Genomic DNA, 24,094 nt, shown 5'->3' on the forward strand with positions numbered 1-24,094 from the left:
TGAGTCTAGGATATTATGGTTTTACTAATTTAAAAAAGGAAATATGTGAGGGGTGGCTAATTTGTGAAGAAGAGTTCTAAGATACCTGATTTCTAACAATCTTACATCCACCTAAATTTAAAGGTTCAGAACACTCTTCCAAATACTCACTGAGACATTCATTTGAATAAACGTTTTGTTTATCTTTTCCAACATCTTAGCAATATACTGAAACAAATATTATTGGCATATAATTGGAAGATACCTGTGACTTTTGTTATTAAAATCAATAAGCATGAACGGCCACCTGGGTGGCTCAGTCTATTAAGCGCCCGACTCTCGGTTTCTGCTCAAGTCATTATCTCATGGGTCGTGAGATTGAGCCCCATATGGGGCTCTGCACTCAGTGGGGAGGCTGCTTGAGATTCTCTCCCTCTGAACTTCCCCCCTCTCTAAAATAAATAAATCTTTAAAAAAAGAAAAAAATCAATAAGCATGAAGATCACTTTGATTTTATAAACTCCCAGTGAGAGTTTTTCATCAAGTCACCAGAAAGTTTTCAGAAAATTACTTTTTCCAAAAGAAACTCACACTAAGACTTATTACTGACGTTAAAAGAAGCCGTTATGAGTTGGGGAAGCACTCAAGAGTTCAGAAGCCCTGGTGGCAGGGAAATAAAGTTGTTCACAGAAGGCAGGCGACATGCAACGCCAGGCTGGAAGGCTCTTGAGCAAGAGAAACAGCACTGACCACAACCACACACTGCCAAACACTGACTGAAGATGAATTTATTAAGGTCCAATTAGTATGTTTTTAATTTCAAATAGTCCAGAATATATGCACATGAAAGTCCAAGTTCATTTCATTCACTTCCAACATAACATGCTCTGTATTTTGTATAAAGAATGTGCAAACACCTTTCTGCTAACTGGTTCCCCGCGTTCTTTTCACGGTGGGCGCTTTACAGGTCTGCCCTCTGCTCAAATGCTGACGGAGCAGACTTCTTCCTTCCTAGACAAAATGATTCTTCTGGACATCTTTCTCTTAAACGTACTCCCGACTTTCCCATACCTGCTTCATGACTTTGACTTGACCGGTTACTTTTTCTAACAAACTGGTGCAATGACTAGTTCATCTGGACCATTCACTGAACAGGTATCACCTACCATGGTGGCAGTCTACTGGGGGTGATTCCGAAAGAATACAGAGTATCCAGTCCCATACTGACGCACTCAACCCATTTGCTATAGGTGGGTCCCAAGCCATTTACTACGAAGATCCTTTATTCTCTTGGCATGTTTGATGTCTTTGCATTGTCTTCACTTCTACATTACGGGTGTGGCCACCAAGAGCCGGACATTGGCTTCTCAAACAAAATTTGGGATTGCTAGACATATTCATTAGAGTGTCCAGGTTATTTGTGACAGTTGACTGTTTCTAGTCCATCTTGTGATATAAAAAAGTCACTCTCAACTAAAGTGACCACTGCATTTCCTGTGTAAAAAGGCAATTTAACTGGCTTTCCTCTCAATTGCCACCTGTATGGCACAAAGCAGGAAATCCCTTTTTATAAAAGGGAGGAGCATAGAAAGACATTTCACATTTAAAAAAAAAAAAATCCTTCATGGGAATATGTCCTAAGTAAATAATCAATTATATGGACAAAGTTGTATGTACACAAAATTTTTGCAACATTATTTATAGTAGCGAAAATTAGAAATGACCTAAGTAGTCAACAGTGTGGGAATGGTTAAATAAACTGAGTTGCATCCATTAAATGGAATATTATATAGACAGTAAAATTATGTTTTTGTAAAATTTTTAATGCCATAGGAGAATGTGGCAACTCTGCAGTGGAAGGAAAAAAAAAAAACTGGTTATAAAATTGTTTACGTATGATCCAAATTATATAAAAAGGGATATAATATACATAGAGGCATACACAGGGGGAAAAGCTGTTAACGGTGGTTACTTCTGGGTTGTGATATTACCAGTAATTTTTTTTTCTGTTTTACACATTTCTGTATTTTTCAAGTTTTCTACAATGACTATGTCTTATTTTATAATACAGAAAAAACACAGGCTATTAAAACATTCCTCTGATGTACTGATAATTAGAATGTACTTGGATATTATAAATATGTGGGAACAATATTACTGTGTTTCATCTTCTAGGACCTTTTTTAGAGTACATTTTCTTTTGGTAATAAACTTACATTCCCTGTTTTACATGTGTTATAACACTTTGATAAGAAGGTAATATTAGGATTAGAGCATTGTTTCATAACCTAAACAAATACTGGCTTTGACCTCTAGGTTCTTCTATGTCCTAGAAGATTTAAAATCAATACCCTTTTATCTTTTTAAGTAAGGCATACTGCATACATACATTACATGCATGCTTTCTAAAAAAATCATTCTAATTTACAGTTTTCCTACATAAGGAAAAAAATGGAGTTATGATAGTTTAAAAACAGCCTATAGTCTTATCCATCACAAGCATGTTGATAGGCATACACATGTTTATTTAATGAAATGTATCCTCTGGAAATAAAAAAAGGGAAGCCTGTATGTGGATGAAGTTGTGGATTCAATTAGTCAGAATTTATTCTGACTTGCACCAAACCACACAAAATCGTTTGAAGTCTAGTTAGTGTAGTCTAAATGGACACTCCAGAGTCTGTTTATGAATTCCATGGCAAGATCTCCACTTTCTACTTTTCAAAAGGAATGGGGATCAGGATGAGGGTTGTCACGTAAGCTAATTTTCAACATATCTCACGTCTTGTTGGGTCTAGGGATGAATACTGCCATTGGTTAGTGTTTAAGTACATGAGTTTATTTTTCCTCCCCCTCTCTCACACCCCACCTTGCCCTGGCATTGGGGGCAGGGGGAGGCTGTTCATCCCTCCGTCCATCATGGCTGGCTTCTCATCTTAGTTGCCTTTCTAAACCACAGAGTGGTCATTGCTGTGAACTCCGGCCAAGATGGTGTGGTTGAGGGAGGAAGCTGAGCGGTCAGAGCCTTCCGTGGGGCCGCTGGTGCTGTCACCACGCTGGCAGCACAGGATCTGTCTGAAAGTGGCGCTCATCTCCTTGTCGCGATAGGAGTAGATGATGGGGTTCATGGCGGAGTTGAACTCGGCAAGCAGAAGGAAAAATTTCTCATAGGCCAGGACGTCACACTGTGGACAGCACACATCGAGAAGTAACAGGACCAATCCAGGAGTCCAGCAGATGATAAAGGCACCTACAAAGGACAGGGATGGAAAAGATTTTAAAAAGGAAGAACGAAAAAGTATATAATTATGAAGCAAAGCAACTGTAATGTGAAATGATTTGGGTTCAGTATAAAAATATTGAGATTCAAAGCCACCAGATGATCTGAAATGAAATGCTCATTTGCTGGAAAAAAAAAAAACTGAAGAAACTTTTAATGCTAAAATAATTTAATAGTATCTCATTGATTCAGACCCTACTAAAATTGAGTATTTATGAGACAATGGTGATGACTACTTTAAGCAAAACACTGAGTTCGCTAAGCAATTGAGACATGAAAGACTGCATTGGGGATATACACCTCAACACCTACAACCGTGGGGTTTATAGCGGTATAACATTGTTTTGGGGGAAAAGGTAAGCCTGTGACAAATATCCTTTAATGTTTAATTTAAGGCACAATTTCTGAATTCAGGTTGAAGGGACTCAAATCCTTGCTTTGCTGTTTAAAAAACTGGGTGAATTTAGGCAATTATTTTCTTACTTCAGTTTTCTGATGTGGAAAATAGAAATGATCATACCTCATCAGGTTTGTTGTGAAGAGTAAATGAGTGCTAAGAAAATAATCGTTAAGTATATATTTTAGCAGTAACAACAATAATACTGTTATTATCTGCTCAGTATCATGGGCCTATTTGGAAATAGAAATTTCCAACAATAAGATGGATATTTATTTTTTATTCAGCAATCATTTAAAAGGTGTTCTATATGCTTTAAAAATACTAACTCATTTACTCTGTACACAACCATCTGAGAAACCATTATCCCCTCATACAGATGAAGGAACTGAGAAAATACTAGGTGATATTCCTGCTTCCTGAACTTCATAAAATTAAATATTTTAAACCAAATTTTATGCTTTAAATGTTTTACTAATTTAGATCAACTTTCTTTTCTTCCCAGCTATTCTGAATTGTTAAGATTTTACTAGAACTGTCAAAAGAATGGAAATACAGTCTTTATTCTTAATTTCAGCTGATTTTGTTCCTCAAATCACTAATTTGGCTCCCAGGGGAAATGGAAGTTGTGAAACAGCACCCAAATCTACCACGTTACCCCAGGATCTGCTGGGGATCCTCAGCCAAGAGGACATGGGTCAACAGAACCAGTGGGCACCATCACAACCCATTACAGCTCACCCCACACGTGTAATCAGGCTCCACAGTGAACAGACAGGGAACAGGGATGACCCCCGAAGTGCATTTGAATCTTCAGATGGAAATGGCACTGGCCTAAGTAGATCCAGACTTGGACCGGGGTCGTGGATCTGGACCAGTCTCAAGGAGTGAGTTTAGTAAAATGTAAACACAAGAGATTTAGTCTCCAAACAGCCCATTTTTTAATGTGAGCTTTCTTTTTTGAAACTATTCAGCAGGGAAATGAAAATAAAGGAGAAAATACCCCCATAAAGCTCTTTGTTCGAAAACACAAATGTGTATTGGTTTTAAACTGCTGTTCACTTTGAAGGCCGTCCAAGGTGCTTCATTTTCTAATAAATACAATACCTTAGACTTTCCTTAGAGAGAAAAAAAAAATATTTCAAATATCAGGAGATAATAGCCAAGGAGCTATTTGAACTTCAAGTAAAAATGTTAATAAAGCATTCATTCCAAGTCCTTGAATTTCCTTGCTTGAAAATCACTCAGAAAGCTAAACATAAAGGGAAATCAAAGGAATGCCTCTTGGGTTTCAGAAATAATGCATTATTCATTGAGAAGCCAGGAAGGGAATTATTCTCAGGGTGGAAAATGCTTGGATGGAAAATGCATGGTCCCATTATTCCATTTACTTGGAAACTAAAAACATGCAGGCCCTTCATGAATGGGACAGCATTCTTGCAAGTTTCCTTTCCCTTTCTTTTATCAAAGCTCTAATTGAATTCAAATTCAGAACTTGATTAGATACCAGCAACATGCATCTCAACAGATTTATTTTAAATAAAATGATCTTTTTCTCCTCCCGGGCAGCAGAAGGGAACATCCTTATTCTCACAGACTTCAAGTGACAGAATTCAGATACGGTCATTTGTTGTTTAGAACTTCTTCTGATTTTTAAATTCAAAAGGAGCAAGATCTTTTCAATAAAAGCCAGAGTCTCGGAAAGTAACCCACAGGTCTTACGTTTAGACAAAAAAAAAAAAAAGCAAGGAGACTTGCTAGATCAGAGACAGGAAGTGAGCAACACCAGCCTGACACAGGAGCTAATACATGTGGACGCTTCATTGAGGAACTCAGAGTCATCTCCCTGATTCGCTGAAAGGAACTGTTTATATAGTACCGTGATCAGGCCCAACCACACAGTCCCAATACTCTTTGGTTCTTCAAGACTCAATGAGTAACTCAAGGGACTCACAGTACAGGCCTCAAAAATCAACAACTAAAACCAATCATACTGTTTTCCCTTCTTCTCCCCTTCCCTTCTCTTTCACAGAGGTGCCAAGGACCAAACTGCCCCAAAGTGAAGATGGACTACAGAAGTAGAACAGGGGGCCTGGAAAATCTCAAGGGGCTGAGGCTTCTAAACAATAGCGAGTGGGGCTCCCTGCCAGCTCAGTCAATAGAGCGTGTGACTCTTGATCTCGGGGTTGTGAGTTCGAGCCCCACGTTGGGTGTAGATGACTAAAACATAAAATCTTTAAACAATAAAATAAAGAGTGAGTGAATGTTATGAAATCAAGTTTGCTCAAATTATGGATTTACCCCCAAGCTTCTAAAAACAAGAACAAACTACACTCAGGCCCTTTCAGTATTAAGTAGCCAACCATAATTCAGTTGGGTGATAGGACTTGAGATGTGCATTATGGACCCTATCAACACCTAATCTGCAGAGACTCAAGTGCACACCAATAGCAGGTTAATAAGAGTCAAAAGGACTTCCATCTCCGCATCAGTAAAGTGGAAAAGTGACAGCTCCTTGCCTACTCTACAGGGTGTGGTGAGGATCATCTTAAGATACAACATGTAAAAGCTCTCTAGACGCCGTGCATCTGCTTCACTATACTACCTACACGCATTGTGGGTAGCATGAGTGAAGGCTGGTGTAGCTGCACCAGAGCAGATATCCTCCAAGGGCAGAACGTGGAAAAATGTTTTGGACTGTAGAAGACCTGGCAGCTCCAAGATGAAACTGCCCCCGACTGTAAGAGATTCCAAGGCCTTGCAGTTGAATATAAGGAGGATGAGAAGAAGGGAAAGAGAGGGAACGCAGAGAAGCATGGGACCCCTAAATCATTCTGAAGGTTCTCATGGGTCAACTCAATACCTAGACCAAGATGGCACATAAAATGATGCAGTATTCAGTGGGGACACTGCTTTATGTAGCTTGTATATTTCCAGGACATTTCTGATGGACATATTCCCACAGATCGGGGCATAAACCAAGGAACTGTATGCAACATTAGGAAAGTAAGAGGAAGCATAAGTCCTTTATGGTTATTTACTATAAAGTCAGAAGCCAGAAGTGGCAGAAGATAAGATGTCCAAGGTCACGAAGGCCTTGTGTATCTGGCTAAGACATGTGAAATTTCTCTAGTGTGGCACACTAGTTCTCAGGCCTACCACACATTACAATAGCCTGCAGGGCTTATAAGAAAGAATGATCTTCACCTGTACTTCCCCCATGAGATTTTAATGTCATTGGCCTTCCTAGTCAGAGTCTCACTGAATACGGAACACTATCATAGAGTGGAAGAAGAAAATAATCTGGATAAAAATAAGGACAAAAACATTGGATGTTTCCAAATTCCAGAGGAGAAATAATAAAAGCCTGAATCAGGGCAGTGGCAATGGGGATGAGTATGAAAGGATCAGTAAAGTATTTAGGAGATGGACTGCATGAAATGGGTAAGATAAAAGAGAGTCTGGGTGTGACTCCTAGATTTTCCGCTGGGGTGAAGGAAGAAGATTGCTACCTTTCACTGAAGGAGGAAAACAGGAAAAAGCGATGATCAGGGTTTTCTGAGGGGAGATGAGGAGAACAGAGAGGATGACCATGAGTTTACTGATCTGTGGTCTGAGACACCTGCCGGACTTCAGATGCAGATGCCTTAAGGACATGATAGGCTCATGGCAATTTGAGTCCTGGGAAACTGTCTCCTAGCACGCTGAACAAGAGTGGTTACATTCTGCACTATTGGCCAATTTACAAGTAACACGGGGAAAGGGATATTCAAAAAAATACCCGTGGGTTAGAATAAAATAGCTGAAGTTGCTCTTCTTAGAACAAGCTTCATTCCTTTCTTACACATCTGTCAAATCAATCTGTGAGGGGCCCCGTGCCCACAAAGATGGAAGGAGAGGTGCTGGAATGCGGACGTAAAAAGCAGGGAGGAAAGAGGCTGTTTTGGAACAACGGGTCACAGCTGCAGAACAAGATCGTATTACCACACCTTCCCTCAAATCTACACAACCTCATCAGCTCAATAATGCTTACCATCTGGTCTCACAATTAGAGTCTTTTTTCTAGAGTGGCTTTTCCCTAACGAGTTGAACTCTGCTTACATACGGAACATCAGAACCAAAGTGAAAGAGAAAAAGTCTTTGACAGAGAAGACCGCTAGAGAGGGAGCCCAAGATTTTTGATGAAGAAAAACCAGAAAACATTTCCAGTCTGGCTGGCAAATTTGTGTTTTTACCAAAAAACCAGACATCCCACAGACCTAAAACAAGTCAAGGTTAACTCAATTCCACACCACTGGTGTATTCCAGTCAACCTCTTCTTTGGCCTCGTTCTTGTTTCTCAAAGGATCTAAGAAACGGTCTGAGGTTGAAGGGGGAATATAAGTGTTCAAATACATACACTCCTTCCATTGCCACTAAACTGTGTATCCCAGAATCTAGTCCAATTTCTGTAGTTATGATTTCTGCTATTAAGGTACACATAAACAATTTGGGTAGCTAAAAAAAATCCTCCTAAACTATGTATCTTAAAAGAGGCTACGTTAGATAATAGACCTAGCTAATTCCTAGGTCTAGCAGTCAAGGGGTCATTGCAAAGGAGATGTAAATGACTTTCTGAAATTAAAGTTTTTTCTATAAGAGTAACCTAATTAGAAGATCCATTTCCTAGAACAGAGAAGATAATGCATTTCTACTTCTTCATGGTCATAGTAATGCTTCATACATTTAAAGTTGCATGATTTCATTCATCGTGTGTTGTACTTTAATGTTTCCTTCACTCCTGAGAGCAACGTTTATCCTTTAAGGAAGGACATTAGCAACATACAGATCCTCAGGGCGCCTGGCTGGCTCAGCTGGTGGAGCTTGCGATCTCTGGGTTGGAAGTTTGAGCCCCAAGTTGGGTGTAGAGATTACATTTCTAAAAATCTTAACAACATATAGATCTCAAAGCAGAACAGAATACTCATTATGTTTTCTTTTGAATATTCCTGGATAAAAGCTTCAGCTAGTGCTGTCTTCGGCAACGCAATGCTGGCTGATACACAGGAGAACGCCACCCACCCCCGCTTCGCTTCGGCATTTGATGCTCTCCTTCACGTTAAACACTGAGTATCATACACATACCTGCTCCATATCTTACAACAGACTGTAAATCTCATCCTGCAACTGGACATTGGAAAGCACATGCTGAAGTGGCTTGCTTGCCAGTTTCACCTCTTCTAGAGCATCTCTGCTTGACGCTGGCTGGGAGAAACCACTTCTCCATGGCTACAACCCTAGCCAAGTAAGCAATACCTTTCATCTGCCTATTGCAACAGGCTCCTAACCAATTCCTCTTCCTCCATGCTTCTTCCCCAAAGCTTGCACAGAATGGCCAGAGTGATCTTTCATAAGCATAAATCAATTCATATGACATCACTTGCCTACTTAAAATCCTACAAAGGTTTCTTCTTGAAATCCTTACTGTGATCTGTAATGCCCCACAGGACTGGCCCCTGCCAGTCTCTTCAACCTCATCTCTTTCCACTCATCCCTCATTCACTAGATTCTAATCACATGCACCAAGCTCATTTCTGTCTCAGGACCTTTGCATTTATGGTTCCTTTACCTAGGAACACTCCTTCTGGAGATCTTCACATCTACTTACTTACTATTAAATATCACTTCCTCAAAAGCTACCCCTGGTTATCCTAACTAACGCTGCACACCCTCCCCGCTATACTCATACTTTGTCCTCTTCCTATCGCTTATCTATACCCCAAATTCTCTTACTGATTTGACATGCTTATTTTCTATCTTCCTTCAGTGAGAACGTCAGCTTTGTAAAGGAAGTAAATGCAGTCTCTGTCATGTCTGGATCTCCGGCATCTAGAAGAGTAGCTAGCATACAATGGCCATTCAATATATTTGTCACACATCAGTCACGTGTAACCTCCCGACAGACACATCCAAAACAAGGAAAATTAATTAGTAATAAAGTCACTGAACAAGGTTTGGAAAATAAACATTAATGCCACCAGGAGGCAAGGTCTTTGAATGGGTGTTACTACACGTTCCAAAGGGCATGAGGCTGGACTCTAGAGGCAAGAGTCTCTCCATATATGCATCTGTTACTATAACATAAACAAGTCTATTGTTAACGATCCTGATGGATATCAGATTATCTATGGAATCTCCGGAGTTCTGGAGAAACACGTTTGGTCAGTAATGAAGGGAGACATGGCATTACCCATGTTGCTGCTGTAAGAATGGTTCTATAGGATGCTGCTGCCCCATCAGGCCCTGGATTCTGCGGTGTCACTAATTGACCAGACACACCTTTGTCTTGATCCCTCAGAATTCAAAGTTCCATGCAGGGGCTCTGACAGGCCGTGATTAGGTCTCGTACCCATGCCCTAGCTATCAGGGAGTGGGGAGCGAGAATATATTCTATGCCTTGGCATGTAATGTCTTACCATTTTCTTAGAACATAAAGTACACGTCTAATCACTTATCATAATCAGTATCCATGCATAATATTAAATGTGAATATTTGCAACACTTTTCCAAGTGTCATGTCTATTGGTGTGTTGTTTTCATATATTTATGTCCCGATAATTTATAATAGTTTGCTCACCTCAAGGAAAACTCATAATTTATGAGAGGATAAGGATAATTCTCATTAATCTAATTTTTCTTCCCAGCATAGTGTATCAGCTGCTTTCCTTTCAGTGATTGATATCTAAATAACAGTATGAAGCTAATTCCTTGAATTATTACATTTTGTTTCCCCTATAGAAAGTTTGGAAAATGCAGAAAAATATAAATAGGAAATTTTAAAAATCACTTAGAGTCCTGCAGTCTAGAGATGCTTTAGTATATGATCTTGCACTTCTAAAATGTTGCTTCTTTTTAATTCTAAATGTGGGCCTTTTTTCTGATTGCATATGAAATTAACATGGAATGACTGTTTATTAGTGATGGGGAAGGGAAGGGAAATAGATCTTTTATCTTGAGGACGATTATTTTGTTATCTGATTGGTGTTTTTATGTAGTGATGTACCCTAATTTGGTCAATACAATATCCCCTTGAATCGGTGAGGATATTAACTGTAATTTATTTGAAGCTGTTTCGTGTTTCCCGGAGGACTTCAGTTTCAATGTAAGATACTGCAGTACACGCAAATCCACTGCAGGGACAGCATGCTTCAGGGAATGTCTGTTCACGATGCAGGAGACTTTCCTGAATAGGGGACCCTCTGGGAAGTCAATTGCCATCTGAGCCAGCTTTGTCCCATCCCTAAAATATCCAGTGATGCCATCTAATGGGTAAGCAAAATGCTGTATTAGACACTCGCATGGACAGAAGTGCACTCCTCTGAAAGTTCTTATCTATGAACAGTGAATATGAGGTTGTAATAATGTTCAAATAATACAGAAATAGCATGGCCATCTTGTTAGCTCCAAATTCTAAGAAATCAAGAGACAGCTATAGTAAACTAAAGACGCAATGAGTTATATGTCCTTACACATCCACAGACATATCCCACTTCCAGCTGTAGCTAATATTCTCCCAGAGTAGTATATGACCCCTTAGGTCTCTATAAGCATACAAAACAGGAAAGGCTTGAATTTACTTTCAACAGAACCAATGCATATGAAACTATGTTAGAATGGATCACCATCTCAGGCGCCTGGGTGGCTCAGTCGTTAAAGCGTCTGCCTTCGGCTCAGGTCATGATCCCAGGGTCCTGGGATCGAGCCCCGCATCAGGCTCCCTGCTCTGCGGGAAGCCTGCTTCTCCCTCTCCCACTCCCCCTGCTTGTGTTCCCTCTCTGGCTGTCTCTCTCTCTCTGTCAAATAAATTAAAAAAAAAAAAAGAATGGATCACCATCTCTCCCCTTCCTCCCTAAACATGTCTTCTGATGTCTACCCAGCTCTGTCTTGCGGTGAACTAGCTGAGGACAAGACTGGCTCACCAGGGCATTACCACCCACTAATAACCGAAAAACAGTGCTCCTCCAAATGCCTACCAAAGCATTTTCTTGCAAGTGCTTACTATTCTCAAATGACAGATTTTAAACTTATAAAAATATATACGATTTATATATATGTACACACACACTATATGAATGTATACATAACACATATGTATATGTATGTGCATGGATATATATTTATATGTATGCATATACACACACACACACACACACACATTCATACCCACATCCAGAACAGTCACTGCATTTTAGTGTCTTTAAAAAAACAATGAGATCTATTTTCTTAGACATACACTAAACTCTGAGACCCAAACAAAAAGGATGCCACTTAACATATTCTTCACATAGAAAATAATTCACCATTCTCAGAACAGTGAAATCCGTTTTGCCTTCTAAGCCCAGTGATTGCAATTTTTTTTAAAAAGCAAACTTCACCCCTTATTTTAAAAATGATAAATCTCACTGAAAATCAATGTTGTCAACTCCAGACCAACAGCAACTAACTCAGAAAGTGATACTAAACATATTGCATGACTGTGGTCCAGTTGTTACCAAGGTAATTTGAATAATATTTATTCCTTTAGAAAGATAAATAAAATCTACCCCCCAGAATCTTTCCCTAGCAAAAGTTCAACATAAACACGGAATTTATAATCAGTTTTGCAACATAAACAAGGAATTCATAATTGGTTTTGCAACATATTTAATTTTTCCGCTATGAATTAAGATTCTCCCAAAATGACTCAAGTCTGAAAAATTAGTACTAAAATCTGGTTGAAAATACTCACAGAATGTAGCTGATGACAGCATCCTATGGATTTTATTCTTTACAGTTCATGAACTACTGGCATGGATCAGCAAGATATGTATTACTCAAGAGACAAACTTCAAGGACGAAGAAATGTAATGAAAATTCATTTATAATTCATTTCCTTAGTAACAAAACAGGGGAAAAATTTAACCTAAAAGCAAATTCAGCAGATTTTGTGAAATAGTCTTGCAACCTAAAAATGTTTCTTTAAAAATTATATGTGTATAAATATATATGTATATGTATAAATACATTTTTATTTTTTTGTTGTTGTTTTTTTGTTTTTGTTTTTTAAAGATTTTATTTATTTGACAGAGAGAGATATAGCGAGAGGAGGAACACAAGCAGGGGGAGTGGGAGAGGGAGAAGCAGGCTTCCCGCTGAGCAGGGAGCCCGATGTGGGGCTCCATCCCAGGACCCCGGGACCATGACCTGAGCCGAAGGCAGATGCTTAACGACTGAGCCACCCAGGCGCCCTATAAATACATTTTTAATAGCCAAAAGATATGAAAAGAACAGCAGAAATGGTAAATATAATTGTTCTTTTCAATATTGGCTATCCCTCCTACAGTTGCTAAATGTTCTGGATTGATATTTACAAAGCACAGATTCTTGGCAGAATAGGAGGGAGATACAGTCTGTTCGGCTAGAATATGATAGCTGTGTGCCTAAGAGATCTCTCTTTATCAAAAACTTAAGTTTAAAAAAAAAAAGCTATAAAAGCAATCATTCATTTGGGAAGTGGGGATTTAGGCTAAAGAGTTCCAGATTTAAAATCATAAACATATTTTTCTACATGAACTTCAATTATTTTAAGTTCCGAGCAAAATATTGGTTGCTCAAAACTAACAAAACAAGATTAAATATCACAAGGCAAATTCTAAGGCATAAATCCTGAACAAAAGTCTTATCAGTTCTAAAGCCTTCAAAATAAACTGCAACAATATCACTTCTGGGAATTTGTCATATAGATATACTCACACACAATACAATTGCGCACGTACAAGGAATTCTTTGCAGCATTATTTTTAATTCCAGTATAGTTAACATACAGTGTTATATTAGTTTCAGGTGTACAATATAGTGATTCAACAATTCTGTATATTACTCGGTGCTCATCATGGTAACTGTCCTCTTAATCCCCATCACCTATTTCACCCATCCCCCCACACCCACCTCCCCTCCGGTGACCAACAGTTTGTTCTCTGTAGTTAAAACTATTTCTTGGTTTGTCTTTTTTTTTTTTTTTTCCTTTGTTCATTTGTTTCTTAATTCCACCTATGGGTGAGATCATATGGTATTTGTCTTTCTCTGACTATTTCACTTGGCATTATACCCTCTAGCTCCATCCATGTTGTTACAAATGGCAAGATTTCATTCTCTTTTATGGCTGAGTAACATTCCATTGTATATACACACACACACCACATCTTCATCTATGCATCAACCGATGGTCATTTGGGCTGCTTCCAAAATTTGGCTATTGTAAATATTACTGCAATAAACATAAGGGTGCATATATCTTTTCAAATTAGTGTGCTCATATTCTTTGGGTAAACACCCAGTAGTGGAATTACTGGATTATATGGTGATCGTATTTTTAATTTTTGAGGAACCTCCATACTGTTTTCCCTGGCTGCACCAGTCTGCATTCCCACCAACAGTGCACAGGGGTTTCTTTTTCTCTACATCCTCGCCAACCCTTGTTTCTCAGCAATGTTTATTTTTAAAAATAAGAAATAGTCTAGGTAATCACAAGTAGAGAAGAAAAATAAATTACATTGTATTCATAAAGTAGAATCCTGTTCAACTTTTTAAAGTTATTAAGATATTCTATCCTGACTGACACCAAATGATCTCCAAGACATACTGTCAAGTAAAAAAAAAGATGAAGAAAAATATGTATAATATGCTATTATGCCAAATATGTATAATATGCTATCAATTATGCTTTAACAACAGCAACCAAAAAAGCCTGTGCAAATACGAACACAGATGCCCTATAATAAGCCCCAACTGAAGTTATCAATAAATTTAAAAAATGTTTAGAACATGAAATTATAAAAATGATACTTAAATGTTCTATTTGAACTTAAAATACCAAATTTGTGTTCTCATTTGCCAATCCTTTCACATAGAGCCAAGGCCCTATACGTGAATATGGGTCTGCTAATTGGAGCTCCGCATCCTCCTCCATGCAAAGCCACAGCCCTAAAGCATCCCATATTACTTCCAAATTGGCTCCTTCAAAGTGGAGTCAGAACTTGAAAATTCTTGTAAAGCGGTTTGAGTACAAAAATCTTGCAGACTTTTTTTATGGTTTTCTCCAAACATACAGCTGTTCTCATCAGCAAATCTAAAGCAATTTCTTTTTGCAACTTGCTGTCATTAAATATTAACAAAATGTCCACCTCAGTTTTCCCAGAATCATCTTGTTGTACTCATTTTTATTCGATAATGTAATACTTAATTAGTTACACTATTATTATAATAATCCTGGCATAAACGGCTTTAGGAGCAAAAACCAATTGATTCTTGATAACTGTCAAGAGCTGAATTACTTGGCCTTAAAGCTACAGTCTACTAGCTTTCTTTTTTATTCATCTAAATATATGTGTATATTATATGTCAGGTACTCTCCTAGGTACTCGGGATACCACAGTGAATCAAAAAGAAAGAAATCTCTCCTCTCATTGAGCTCAGGTTCCAGAAGGGATGTGAAAGACAACAAAAGAAAGAAAATCTCTTTTAGAGGGGGATGGCATTTGGAGACTGGGAGAGCAAGGAGAGCGGCTGGAGGCTCATGTAGAAATCCAGAGGAGACACAATGATGGCTTTGAACATGGGAAGGTGATCGCAAGTGTATGCTGATGGTCAAGCTTATCTAATTTGCTAACAGAATGGATGTTCGAGAGAGAGAGAAGTCAGGAAGCCTGCAAGCAACCGAAATAAAGGATTTAGCGCCAAGGAGGACACTGATAAGAGTTCAGTGGGTCTTGAGAATGAAAGCCTAACTGGAGTGGATTCAAGAGTGAACAGGAGAAATTGGATACTGCAAGAATAGACAACGCTTTTAGGCAGCTTTGCTGTGGATAAGAGAAAAGGGACTACTGGCATTAATTGTTATGTTTTACAAAGTTTTTTGTTAACAACCATGTTGGTTAAGATAAAGTTAATAGGTCTATACTCTGTACACAAATGTGCATACCCACCCCCCATATACATATGTGCTCATAGAGTATTTTTAGAATGCTACATCAAGCATTGATTATTGTCAGTTATATGTAAATGGTATGCTTTAAAAATGTGCAGTTTGTTAGATGCCAATTATCCTTCAATAAAGGGGAAAGGGGAGAAAGATGGGTGGGAGGGAGGGAGGAAAAGTGATTGAGATGAAGAAAGAGATTGACCAAGCCCAGCACTGACCAACTTTAGTCTCTTCTTCCCATCCACTGGCAGGGAGCCCATGTCCAGCCGGCTCAGACCCATGCAGTCACCCTAGTGGTAGTGCAGGCTTCGGGCCGGGGAGGCCCATGGCTGCCCAGCACGGCCTGTGGCTGGGGGCTGAGGCTTCTGATGCAGGAGTGAAATGTGAGCCAGCCCTTCTGATTTCAGAACTAAAGCTCATCAGTGCTAAATATGATACTCTTATCTTAAAAAGAATAGCTAGCAGGCTGGGGAAGATTTAAAATTCTATTAATGACAGGATGAGTAATTAATAAACGGGCACACCCATATACTGTTGACAGAAAAGTCATTGGACAATCTTTCTGAAGGGCCATTTGGCAATGTCTAAACTTAAAATGTCCTCTTCTATCTACCAAGTCTAAAAATGTATCATCCAGAAATACCTGAAAGCAGCATATAAATTGTGAATACAGAACGTTCAATGAAGCAATATTTGTGATGGTAGAAAATCATAAATTTAAACATCCTTCAATATTATAAATCAGTGGAGCAGGAAACAGCCAGCACACAGACAGACGTTGCTGCATGTATTTATCCACGTAGGAAGATAGGCAAACTATACATTTGTAAAGTTATACCACACACCATTCCATTTATTATAAAATTGCAATAGGTACTTATATGCGTCCATATGCTACACACATTACAAAAAGTCTAGAAAGACACACACCAAATTGTTAACAGTAGTTACCTGGAAGGTTCAGGGTGGTGGTAGTGTAGATTTTAAATTTTAATGTCAATATTTTTGTAATCTTCAGGGTTTTTTTTTTTTAACAAGGAACAAAATCATTAAGGGAATTAGTGACAATATTCAGGCATTATCCCCACGGCACTCAAGATGCTAGTTGTGGGGAGGAAGACAGACTGAGGTTTCTCAGGGATAACATTTTGTTCAATCTCCCAGACTGTGTGATTTGGAGGACTTTAAGGGGATATATTCATATTTTCGCGGACAAAAGAGTTAGGCCTGAGGTCACACACAGTTTTTTCCCTTACTAGTGGTGGGACATTGGACACCTTCTTCAAGACTGCAGAGCCTTAATTTCCTCTTGTGTCAAATGGGGAAAGTACTTCCAGCACTAGCATGAGGAATGAGAGAGACCACCACTGGACTAACAGGCCACCTGATAGGCTCCCTTCATTTTCTTCCTCTTTCCTCCTCCTTCAGGAAAAACCCAAGGAATAAATCTAGAAGAAATAGAGATACTCGGTTCTCCAGGCCTAGAAGTAGCAAAGTGGGGAGCTGCACTCTCTAACTTCACCCTAGCCACAGAGGGACCACAAGACTGCCTTCCTCCTCCTGTCTGAGAAATTTCCGAAGGCACCCACCGGCGTTTCTTGACAGGCTCTCAAATTTTAAGGCCGGTCCTCTTTCTCCTTTAAGTGGAAAGTCAATTAAGTATTTTCTTTCAGTTTCTTACTTTTAGACCCTATCTCATTTGAAAAAGGATTGGAGCTAAGAGATAAATCAGTAAAAAGTTGAAAGGATCCTTGATTTTACTATGCTTCGGGCAGAGGAGAACAATTGCTAAGCAGTAATGGGCTACCTCAGCCTTGCTGTGCTGTTCTAGGATTCTAGAAAAGGATGAAATCCTGGCTCTGGAGAGCCTGGGAACACAGTTTTTAAAAAAAAAAAAAAAAAGTGAGGCTCTACTCTGAGCATGCTCAGAGCTCTGGTGTAGGGGGCCCAGCTGCCCACAGCCCAGCCAGTGGAGTTTCTGGGCAGATTGCTCCAAGTTTCTCTGGGGCAGACGCTGGGGCCTGGCTACCTGACAGTGTGGGCCCACAATCAAGAAGGGCAGGACTGAGACGCACCCCCTTCCCCGGTCAAGTCCCAAGGCAGAGGCCAGATTCCTAGCTGGGAAACTGGATGAGATGGAATTGTTTTTTTAATGACAGGGTCTGACCCAGCGGAGCTGTTTGAAGAAAACAGATAAGGCAGGGAGGGAACTTCTTTAGGGAGTGGACACAGGCCGCACATTTCTGTTTTCTCACAGGTTACAGTTTAGGAGGGGATCGGGGTTGGGGGGGGCACTGATTGGGCAGCATAAGCCATGAGTGTGGTGCTTGGTGCTGGAGGCTCTCCAGCCTCCTCTGTGGGCTTGGAACCCACCCTCCTGAAACAGCTGCAGGCAGAGGGTGTGTGCTGAGGGAATTCCAGCACAGGCTAGTTTTGGCTAACAGGGAAAAGAACAGATAAAAAATAATTCTCCTAAGAAACAGAGCAACAACAGTACTTAAACCAAATGAAGCCGAGGGGGGCTGGACATTTCCCTTGCTCCTCTCACAGAGAGGATAATGTTGTCAGGGAAGATACGAGCTGTGTCGATTCATTTGCCTACCGGTAGCTCCAAAGGGTTAGCCGAACGTCTGCTTCCAGTTTACGCTGGAGAGAAACGGCCTTTCCCAATTTAATCCAGGGACGTGACACTAATGAAGAGCCTCCAGTCTCATTTGTGATTAGTCTTGTTACCACTTGAGATTTAAAACTCTGCTGATACCTTCCAGGGCTCTCATTTTTCATAAATACTACCGATCGCTTCCTGGTAATAAACCTTTCTTTTTCAGACACCTGCTATATCTTCCAGTCTTTTGGGGTCTTTTTGAGCTTAATTAACTACGTGAAGTGCTGAGGTGCAATTATACCTTTTACGCCCATTTTTACGTGGTATCTTTTGTAATGCCTGATTGAACTTAGCATGGAACATTATAAAGGCACCTCAGGATGTGAAATTTAGTTCTGTAGTTTGTACGTAAGTATTTGACTTTTTTTTTTAATTCCCCATCGGGTTCCACAGTACAATGTGGAAAGTAATCCTGTGTTAAAGGATCAGCAAGAATTGCACAGTAAGATGGAATAATATAAGAGTACAAAGTTCCAAAAAGATGAAACTATTATTATAATAGTAAAATAAGAGTGAGGTTGGTAGATTGAAGACTTCTAGAGTCGGGTGCTGCAGGCATATTTAACAAATACATAATACATTGAAACATGGCTTAGAAATTGGGGGTTGGGTTCTGTAACTTGTATATCAATATGCAACTTTTTTATCATGCAGAAACATTTTTTCCTACATCCTGTCTTCCCATTCTTCAACCCCCTTAGCATATTTGCAAAGCTCCGATGGATGAGAATTGCAAACAGATCACACAGGGAGAAAACTCTGCCAGTGCCACCTGTCTGAGAATGGACTGTCACTTAGCTCTCTTTTGCATGTCACAGACACCTGTGTTCTTCAGTTGAGAGCTTCCCCATCACAACTTTCTTTGAAGATCAGAAGACATACGGGAGAAGAAAAAGACAAATGGAGAATTCTAGAAAGATAGAAACTTTCAGGATACCTAGAAAGAAAAAGAACTGGATATTCACTAAAATTAGTTTGTTTTTTTTTTTTTTTAAACTAAGCAGATACCCACACTACACTTACCAATGATGTAGTTTCTATACCACTATTGTTGAATTTGAAAACTTTGGGATTATTTCATAGAGATTACATAAAATCCTCAATCATAGAATTTTTGAAGGAAGAAAGAAAACATTTAATGGGACAAACAGGGTCTTGGACAAGTCACATCTCACTGGCCTTCACGCACATGTTTCAGAAGCTGAAAAGACTGATAGCTCTTAATCATTTCTGTGATATCAAGCCCTCAAGAGTCCAATGAAAGCCATGGCCCTATCCTCAGTGGGAATAATGTCCTAAAACAACATTTTTGCTTATAAGTCTAGGCAATCCATATGAAAATTTCTGGACCAAATTATTCTTCCCAGTGCTAGTTATGCTTTCAGGAATTTAAAAAAAGCTATTTCATTTTGTCAGTAGCTGTCAATTGCAGAACTATGACATCAGAGAATATAATTTGGCAATTTTATTCATCTATATAGGAAGTAGAAATTCTTTCTTGTAGGTTGATATGTGCAGAGAAACATGGATTTAAATCTAATAGTAGTATTATAGTGAGGACTTCCACCCCTCTGCCTATTTACTCATTGCTTCCCTCCTCCTGCCCCCCTGCAGACAGAAATAGTTCACAAGAGAGTCAGTATAAAGCTATAAAAAGAACATTACTTTTAAAATAAAGAGAGCTGGGGGCGCCTGGGTGGCTCAGTCTTTAAGCGTCTGTCTTCAGCTCAGGTCACAATCCCAGGGTCCTGGGATGGAGCCCCACATCAGGCTCCCTGCTCAGTGGGAAGCCTGCTTCTCCCACTCCCACTCCCCCTGCTTGTGTTCCTTCTCTGTGTCTCTCTCTGTCAAATAAATAAATAAAATCTTAAAAAAAAATAAAAATAAAAAATAAAGAGAGCTGGACTTAAGAGGTTTTAAAAGTTATGAGGCACTCAAGGGTCATCTGGTTTACTGCACACATTTATGAGATAAAGATAATGAAGTCTAGAAGAAATGTTGCCCTTTCCATAAAACATAAGCCAAAGGCCCATCCTTCACCCCATTCTTACTTCTCTGAGCCTCAGTGTCCTTATTTGCAAAAGGAAGGAGATCACTTACAGCCTGAATAGTCTAAGGCTAAACTAGAAGTTTAATTATCCCCTTTTCTATAGAAGTTAATTCTTATTTATGCTATGAGCTATAATTCTTATAACACCCAGCCTTTCATGTAGTGTATGTCACCTTAACTCCAAAACAACCTCTGCATATTTTCATTGCATCAGTGCAAAGAAAGAACAATTCCTTGTCATTCTGTCATATAAAGTAATAGATTTTGATTTGTACCAAAAAACCTGATAACCCTTGGTTGACTCAAACATCAGGCAATTTTTAAAAAAATGCAAAATACAAATTATTCATCAGAACAAATGATGATTCTGGAAATGTTTGCGATTAATATTAAGAATGAAAAGGTTTTGGGGGCACCTGGGGGCTCAGTCAGTTGGGTGTCCAGCTCTTGATTTTGGCTCAGGTCACAATCTCAGGGTTTTGAGACCAAGCCCTGCATCGGGCTTTGCACTGAGCATGGAACCTGCTTGATATTCTCTCCCTCTTCCTCTGCCCCTCCCCCCACCCCCATCTCTCTTAAAAAAAGGTGGGGGGAAGAATGAAAAGGTTTGCTACATTTTGTTACAGAGAAAAATCTGAATATAGCATACATACACACATATGCATTCTCTTCTTCACATCATGAAATCAGTAGGAACCTTAAATTCACCATGAAATTTTCAGATATTCAAAAAGGTTATATATTTTTTCATAGTTGAAACTCTAGGAAATGCCCAAATTAAATTATAAAAGAAAAGATGAAAATAGCCATTTTTTTGGTTAAAAGGAAAACAAACTAGACTGATTGTTCAGAAGTTAGTTCAACAAAATTCAGTCCAGAAACAATAATACCAAGCAGCTATTTTGTGCAAGACAATGTGTTAAGTATCTTTGCGGTTGGAATGCAGAGATGAAATAAGACATAGTTCTGGCTTAAAGAGCCTAGAAACTGAGGTTGGAAAGAAAGGCATTTATGTGACTAAAAGGGAAACAGTAGGGGAGGGGGGGGGAACAAAAGAGGAGACGAAACAGGAAACAAGAAAGCAAGAAAAAGTCATAGACCAGCACTTTTCAAACTTAAATGTGCATAGGAATCAACTGGGAATCTTACCAAAATACAGATTGTCATTTAATAAGTCTGGGGGGAAGCCTGGGAGTCTGCATTTCTAAGACCTCCCAGATAATGCTAATTTTACTTGTCCACATATAACTCTTCCGGTAGCAAGGGTCTAGAAGACCCTGCTGCCCAAAAGAATTTCCTGCAATGATAGAAATGTTCGATATCTGAGCTATCCAATATGGTAGCCACTAGGCACTGAAACTAGTGAGCACTTGAAATATGGCAAGTATGACTGAGAAACTATTTAAAATTTATTGCATTTTAATGAATTTAAATTTAAATAGTCGCATGCCTAACAGCCACCCTATTGGACAGTACAGGTCTAGACTAGGCAAATAATTTAGACCAAATTGCATGGTACAGCATGCTTTGAGTAGGTAAATCAACCTAGTTCAGATTTCTCAACCTGAGGGGGTATAGCTCAGTGGTAGAGCATTTGACTGCAGATTTCTCAACCTGGGCTAATGACATTTTGGACTAGATAATGTTTTCCTGGGCAGGGGGGTGGGGGAAGGGGGGTGGTCTTTCCAGTGTAAGATGTTTCGCAGCATCCCTGGCCTCTACCCACTAGAAGCAAGTAGTACTCCCCAGTCATGAAAATAAAATATCTCCAGACATTGTCAAACGTTCTCAGAGGGACAAAATCAGTGGTCTAGATGATGCTTCTATACAGAAAGGTATAGGAAGTAAACAGCAACATCCTTAAAAGTAACCCAGTATTTGTATTCGTTTTCTATTGCTGCCATGACAAATTGTTGTAAACTCAGTGGTGCAAAACAACACCAATTTATTATCTTATAGGTCTAGGGGCAGAAGTCTGAGATGGGTTAAAATCAAAGGGTTGGCAGGGCTAGATATCTTTCTGGGGGCTCTAGGGGAGAACCTGTTTCCTTGACTCTTCCACCTTTCAGAGGCCACCTGTGTTCCTTAGCTCAGGGACCCCTCCTCCACCTCCAAGCCAACAGTTCAGAATAACTGCCCCATCTCAAAGTCCTTAACTTAATCACAACTGCAAAGTCCCTTTTGCCATGTAAGGGGGACATGTTCACAGGTTCTGGGAAGAAGGGTATGGATATCCTTGGTGGGCCATTTTTCTCACCTATACTATAGTAAAATGAAAGCTGAGAACAGTAAATAATTTCATACCTCAAATAATTTAAGATAAAGTCTTCTTCTAACATCCTACAAAACTGTGATTGTATTCTGTGCTGCAAATACTTTCCCACCTAGAAATAGTATTTTCTATTCACACATAGATTTGTCTACGTAGCTGGTTATTCCACTTTTGCTGTTACAGTTCTTACTCACTGCCTCACGCCTCCCTAACTAGTGTTGAGATCACTAGTAGGAAATTACATTTTTAACACCCAAGGGAGAAAACAGCATTCATTTCTAAATCTTTGGATTATTTCTAGAGCTTGAGAATTCTATTTGCATATGTATATAGTTATATCTTAGTCCGTTGTTGCTGCCATGACAAAACATCACAAGCTAGGTAGGTTATAAACAACAAAAATTTATTTCTCATGGTTCTGGAGGCTGGAGGTCCAAGAGCAGGGTGCCAGCACGGTCAGATTTTGGTGAGAGCCCTCTTCTAGAATGCAGACTGCCAACTTCTCATTGTATTCTCATGTGGTGAGAGGGACTAGAGAGCTCAGTGAGGTCTCGTTTATAAGGGCACTAATCCCATCCATGGGTGGGGGCTCCACCCTCATTACCCAAGTACCTCCCAAAGACCCCACCTCCTAATACCATCACCTTGTGTGTGTGTGGGGGGGGTGGTCAACATGTGAATTTGAGAGGGATGCATTCAAATTGCAGCAGTTATATTTCCTACTTCTTTAAATACCCCTAAATTTTTTGTTATTTCTCTTGAAAAGAAGAGGAGTATTTGGTCATGTGAACCCTTATCTAAAACATCCATCAGCAACTTTTTCTGTATTTTTTAGATTTTTGCTCCTATGTGCCAAGAGCTGGGGCATCTTCAGTTATCTTCAGTTATAAAACAATTAGTGACTAAGGTAATTAATTATCATTCAAAACTATTTCAAACAAATCCTTTCTTCACTCTGTTCCTATAAACTGCTCTTTAGAGTAAAAGCCTACATCTGCTCAACTGTCTCTGAAAGAGAAGAGTGGTAATAAACAAAGCCAGATGGCATTTACGCTTACAGTTTCTTTCCCTTCTTGAGTTTGATATACAAGAGTTAATGAATTGTCTTTAAAGGCCCATTTTCCCAGGCTTGGGAAGTTAAGCTTGTTGAGGTCGACATGAGGTGATTAGGAGGAAGGTGGAGGGAGAAGTGGTGGCCTAAGGATAGAGCATCTGCTAACTCACCTTCCCACCACAAAGAGTGGCAAACTGAAACCGAAGCTTCAATTTAACTCTTCTTCCATACTCTGGAAAATACGAGCTCTTCCATTCATAGAAGCCAATGATGGCAGCATTATTACAGGGTGGAGGGGGCTGGGGAGAGGATAGATCGTGTTCTGGTTTCATTTACAGGGAACTAGGAGAGGCAGAAATGTAAAGAGATAGAATACTTTTGCTGAAATGAAGCCACTGA

General features: G+C 39.4%; 1 protein-coding gene across 7 annotated transcripts in view; it reads right to left on the bottom strand.

The window, feature by feature from the left end:
- Window positions 1–416: 416 nt before the first annotated feature.
- The window catches only part of LPAR1 (lysophosphatidic acid receptor 1), a 134,695-nt gene continuing 111,017 nt past the window's right edge, over window positions 417–24,094 (bottom strand). For all 7 annotated transcript variants that reach the window (XM_032418175.1, XM_032418173.1, XM_032418174.1 and 4 more), the window contains exon 4: window positions 417–3,229. In XM_032418175.1, the coding sequence (XP_032274066.1) occupies window positions 2,928–3,229 (302 nt within the window). In that variant the 3' untranslated portion in view covers window positions 417–2,927. The remainder of the gene's footprint in view (window positions 3,230–24,094) is intronic.

This window comes from Phoca vitulina, unplaced genomic scaffold (genome assembly GCF_004348235.1).
Source record: "Phoca vitulina isolate PV1807 unplaced genomic scaffold, GSC_HSeal_1.0 scaffold21, whole genome shotgun sequence".
NCBI lineage: Eukaryota > Metazoa > Chordata > Mammalia > Carnivora > Phocidae > Phoca > Phoca vitulina.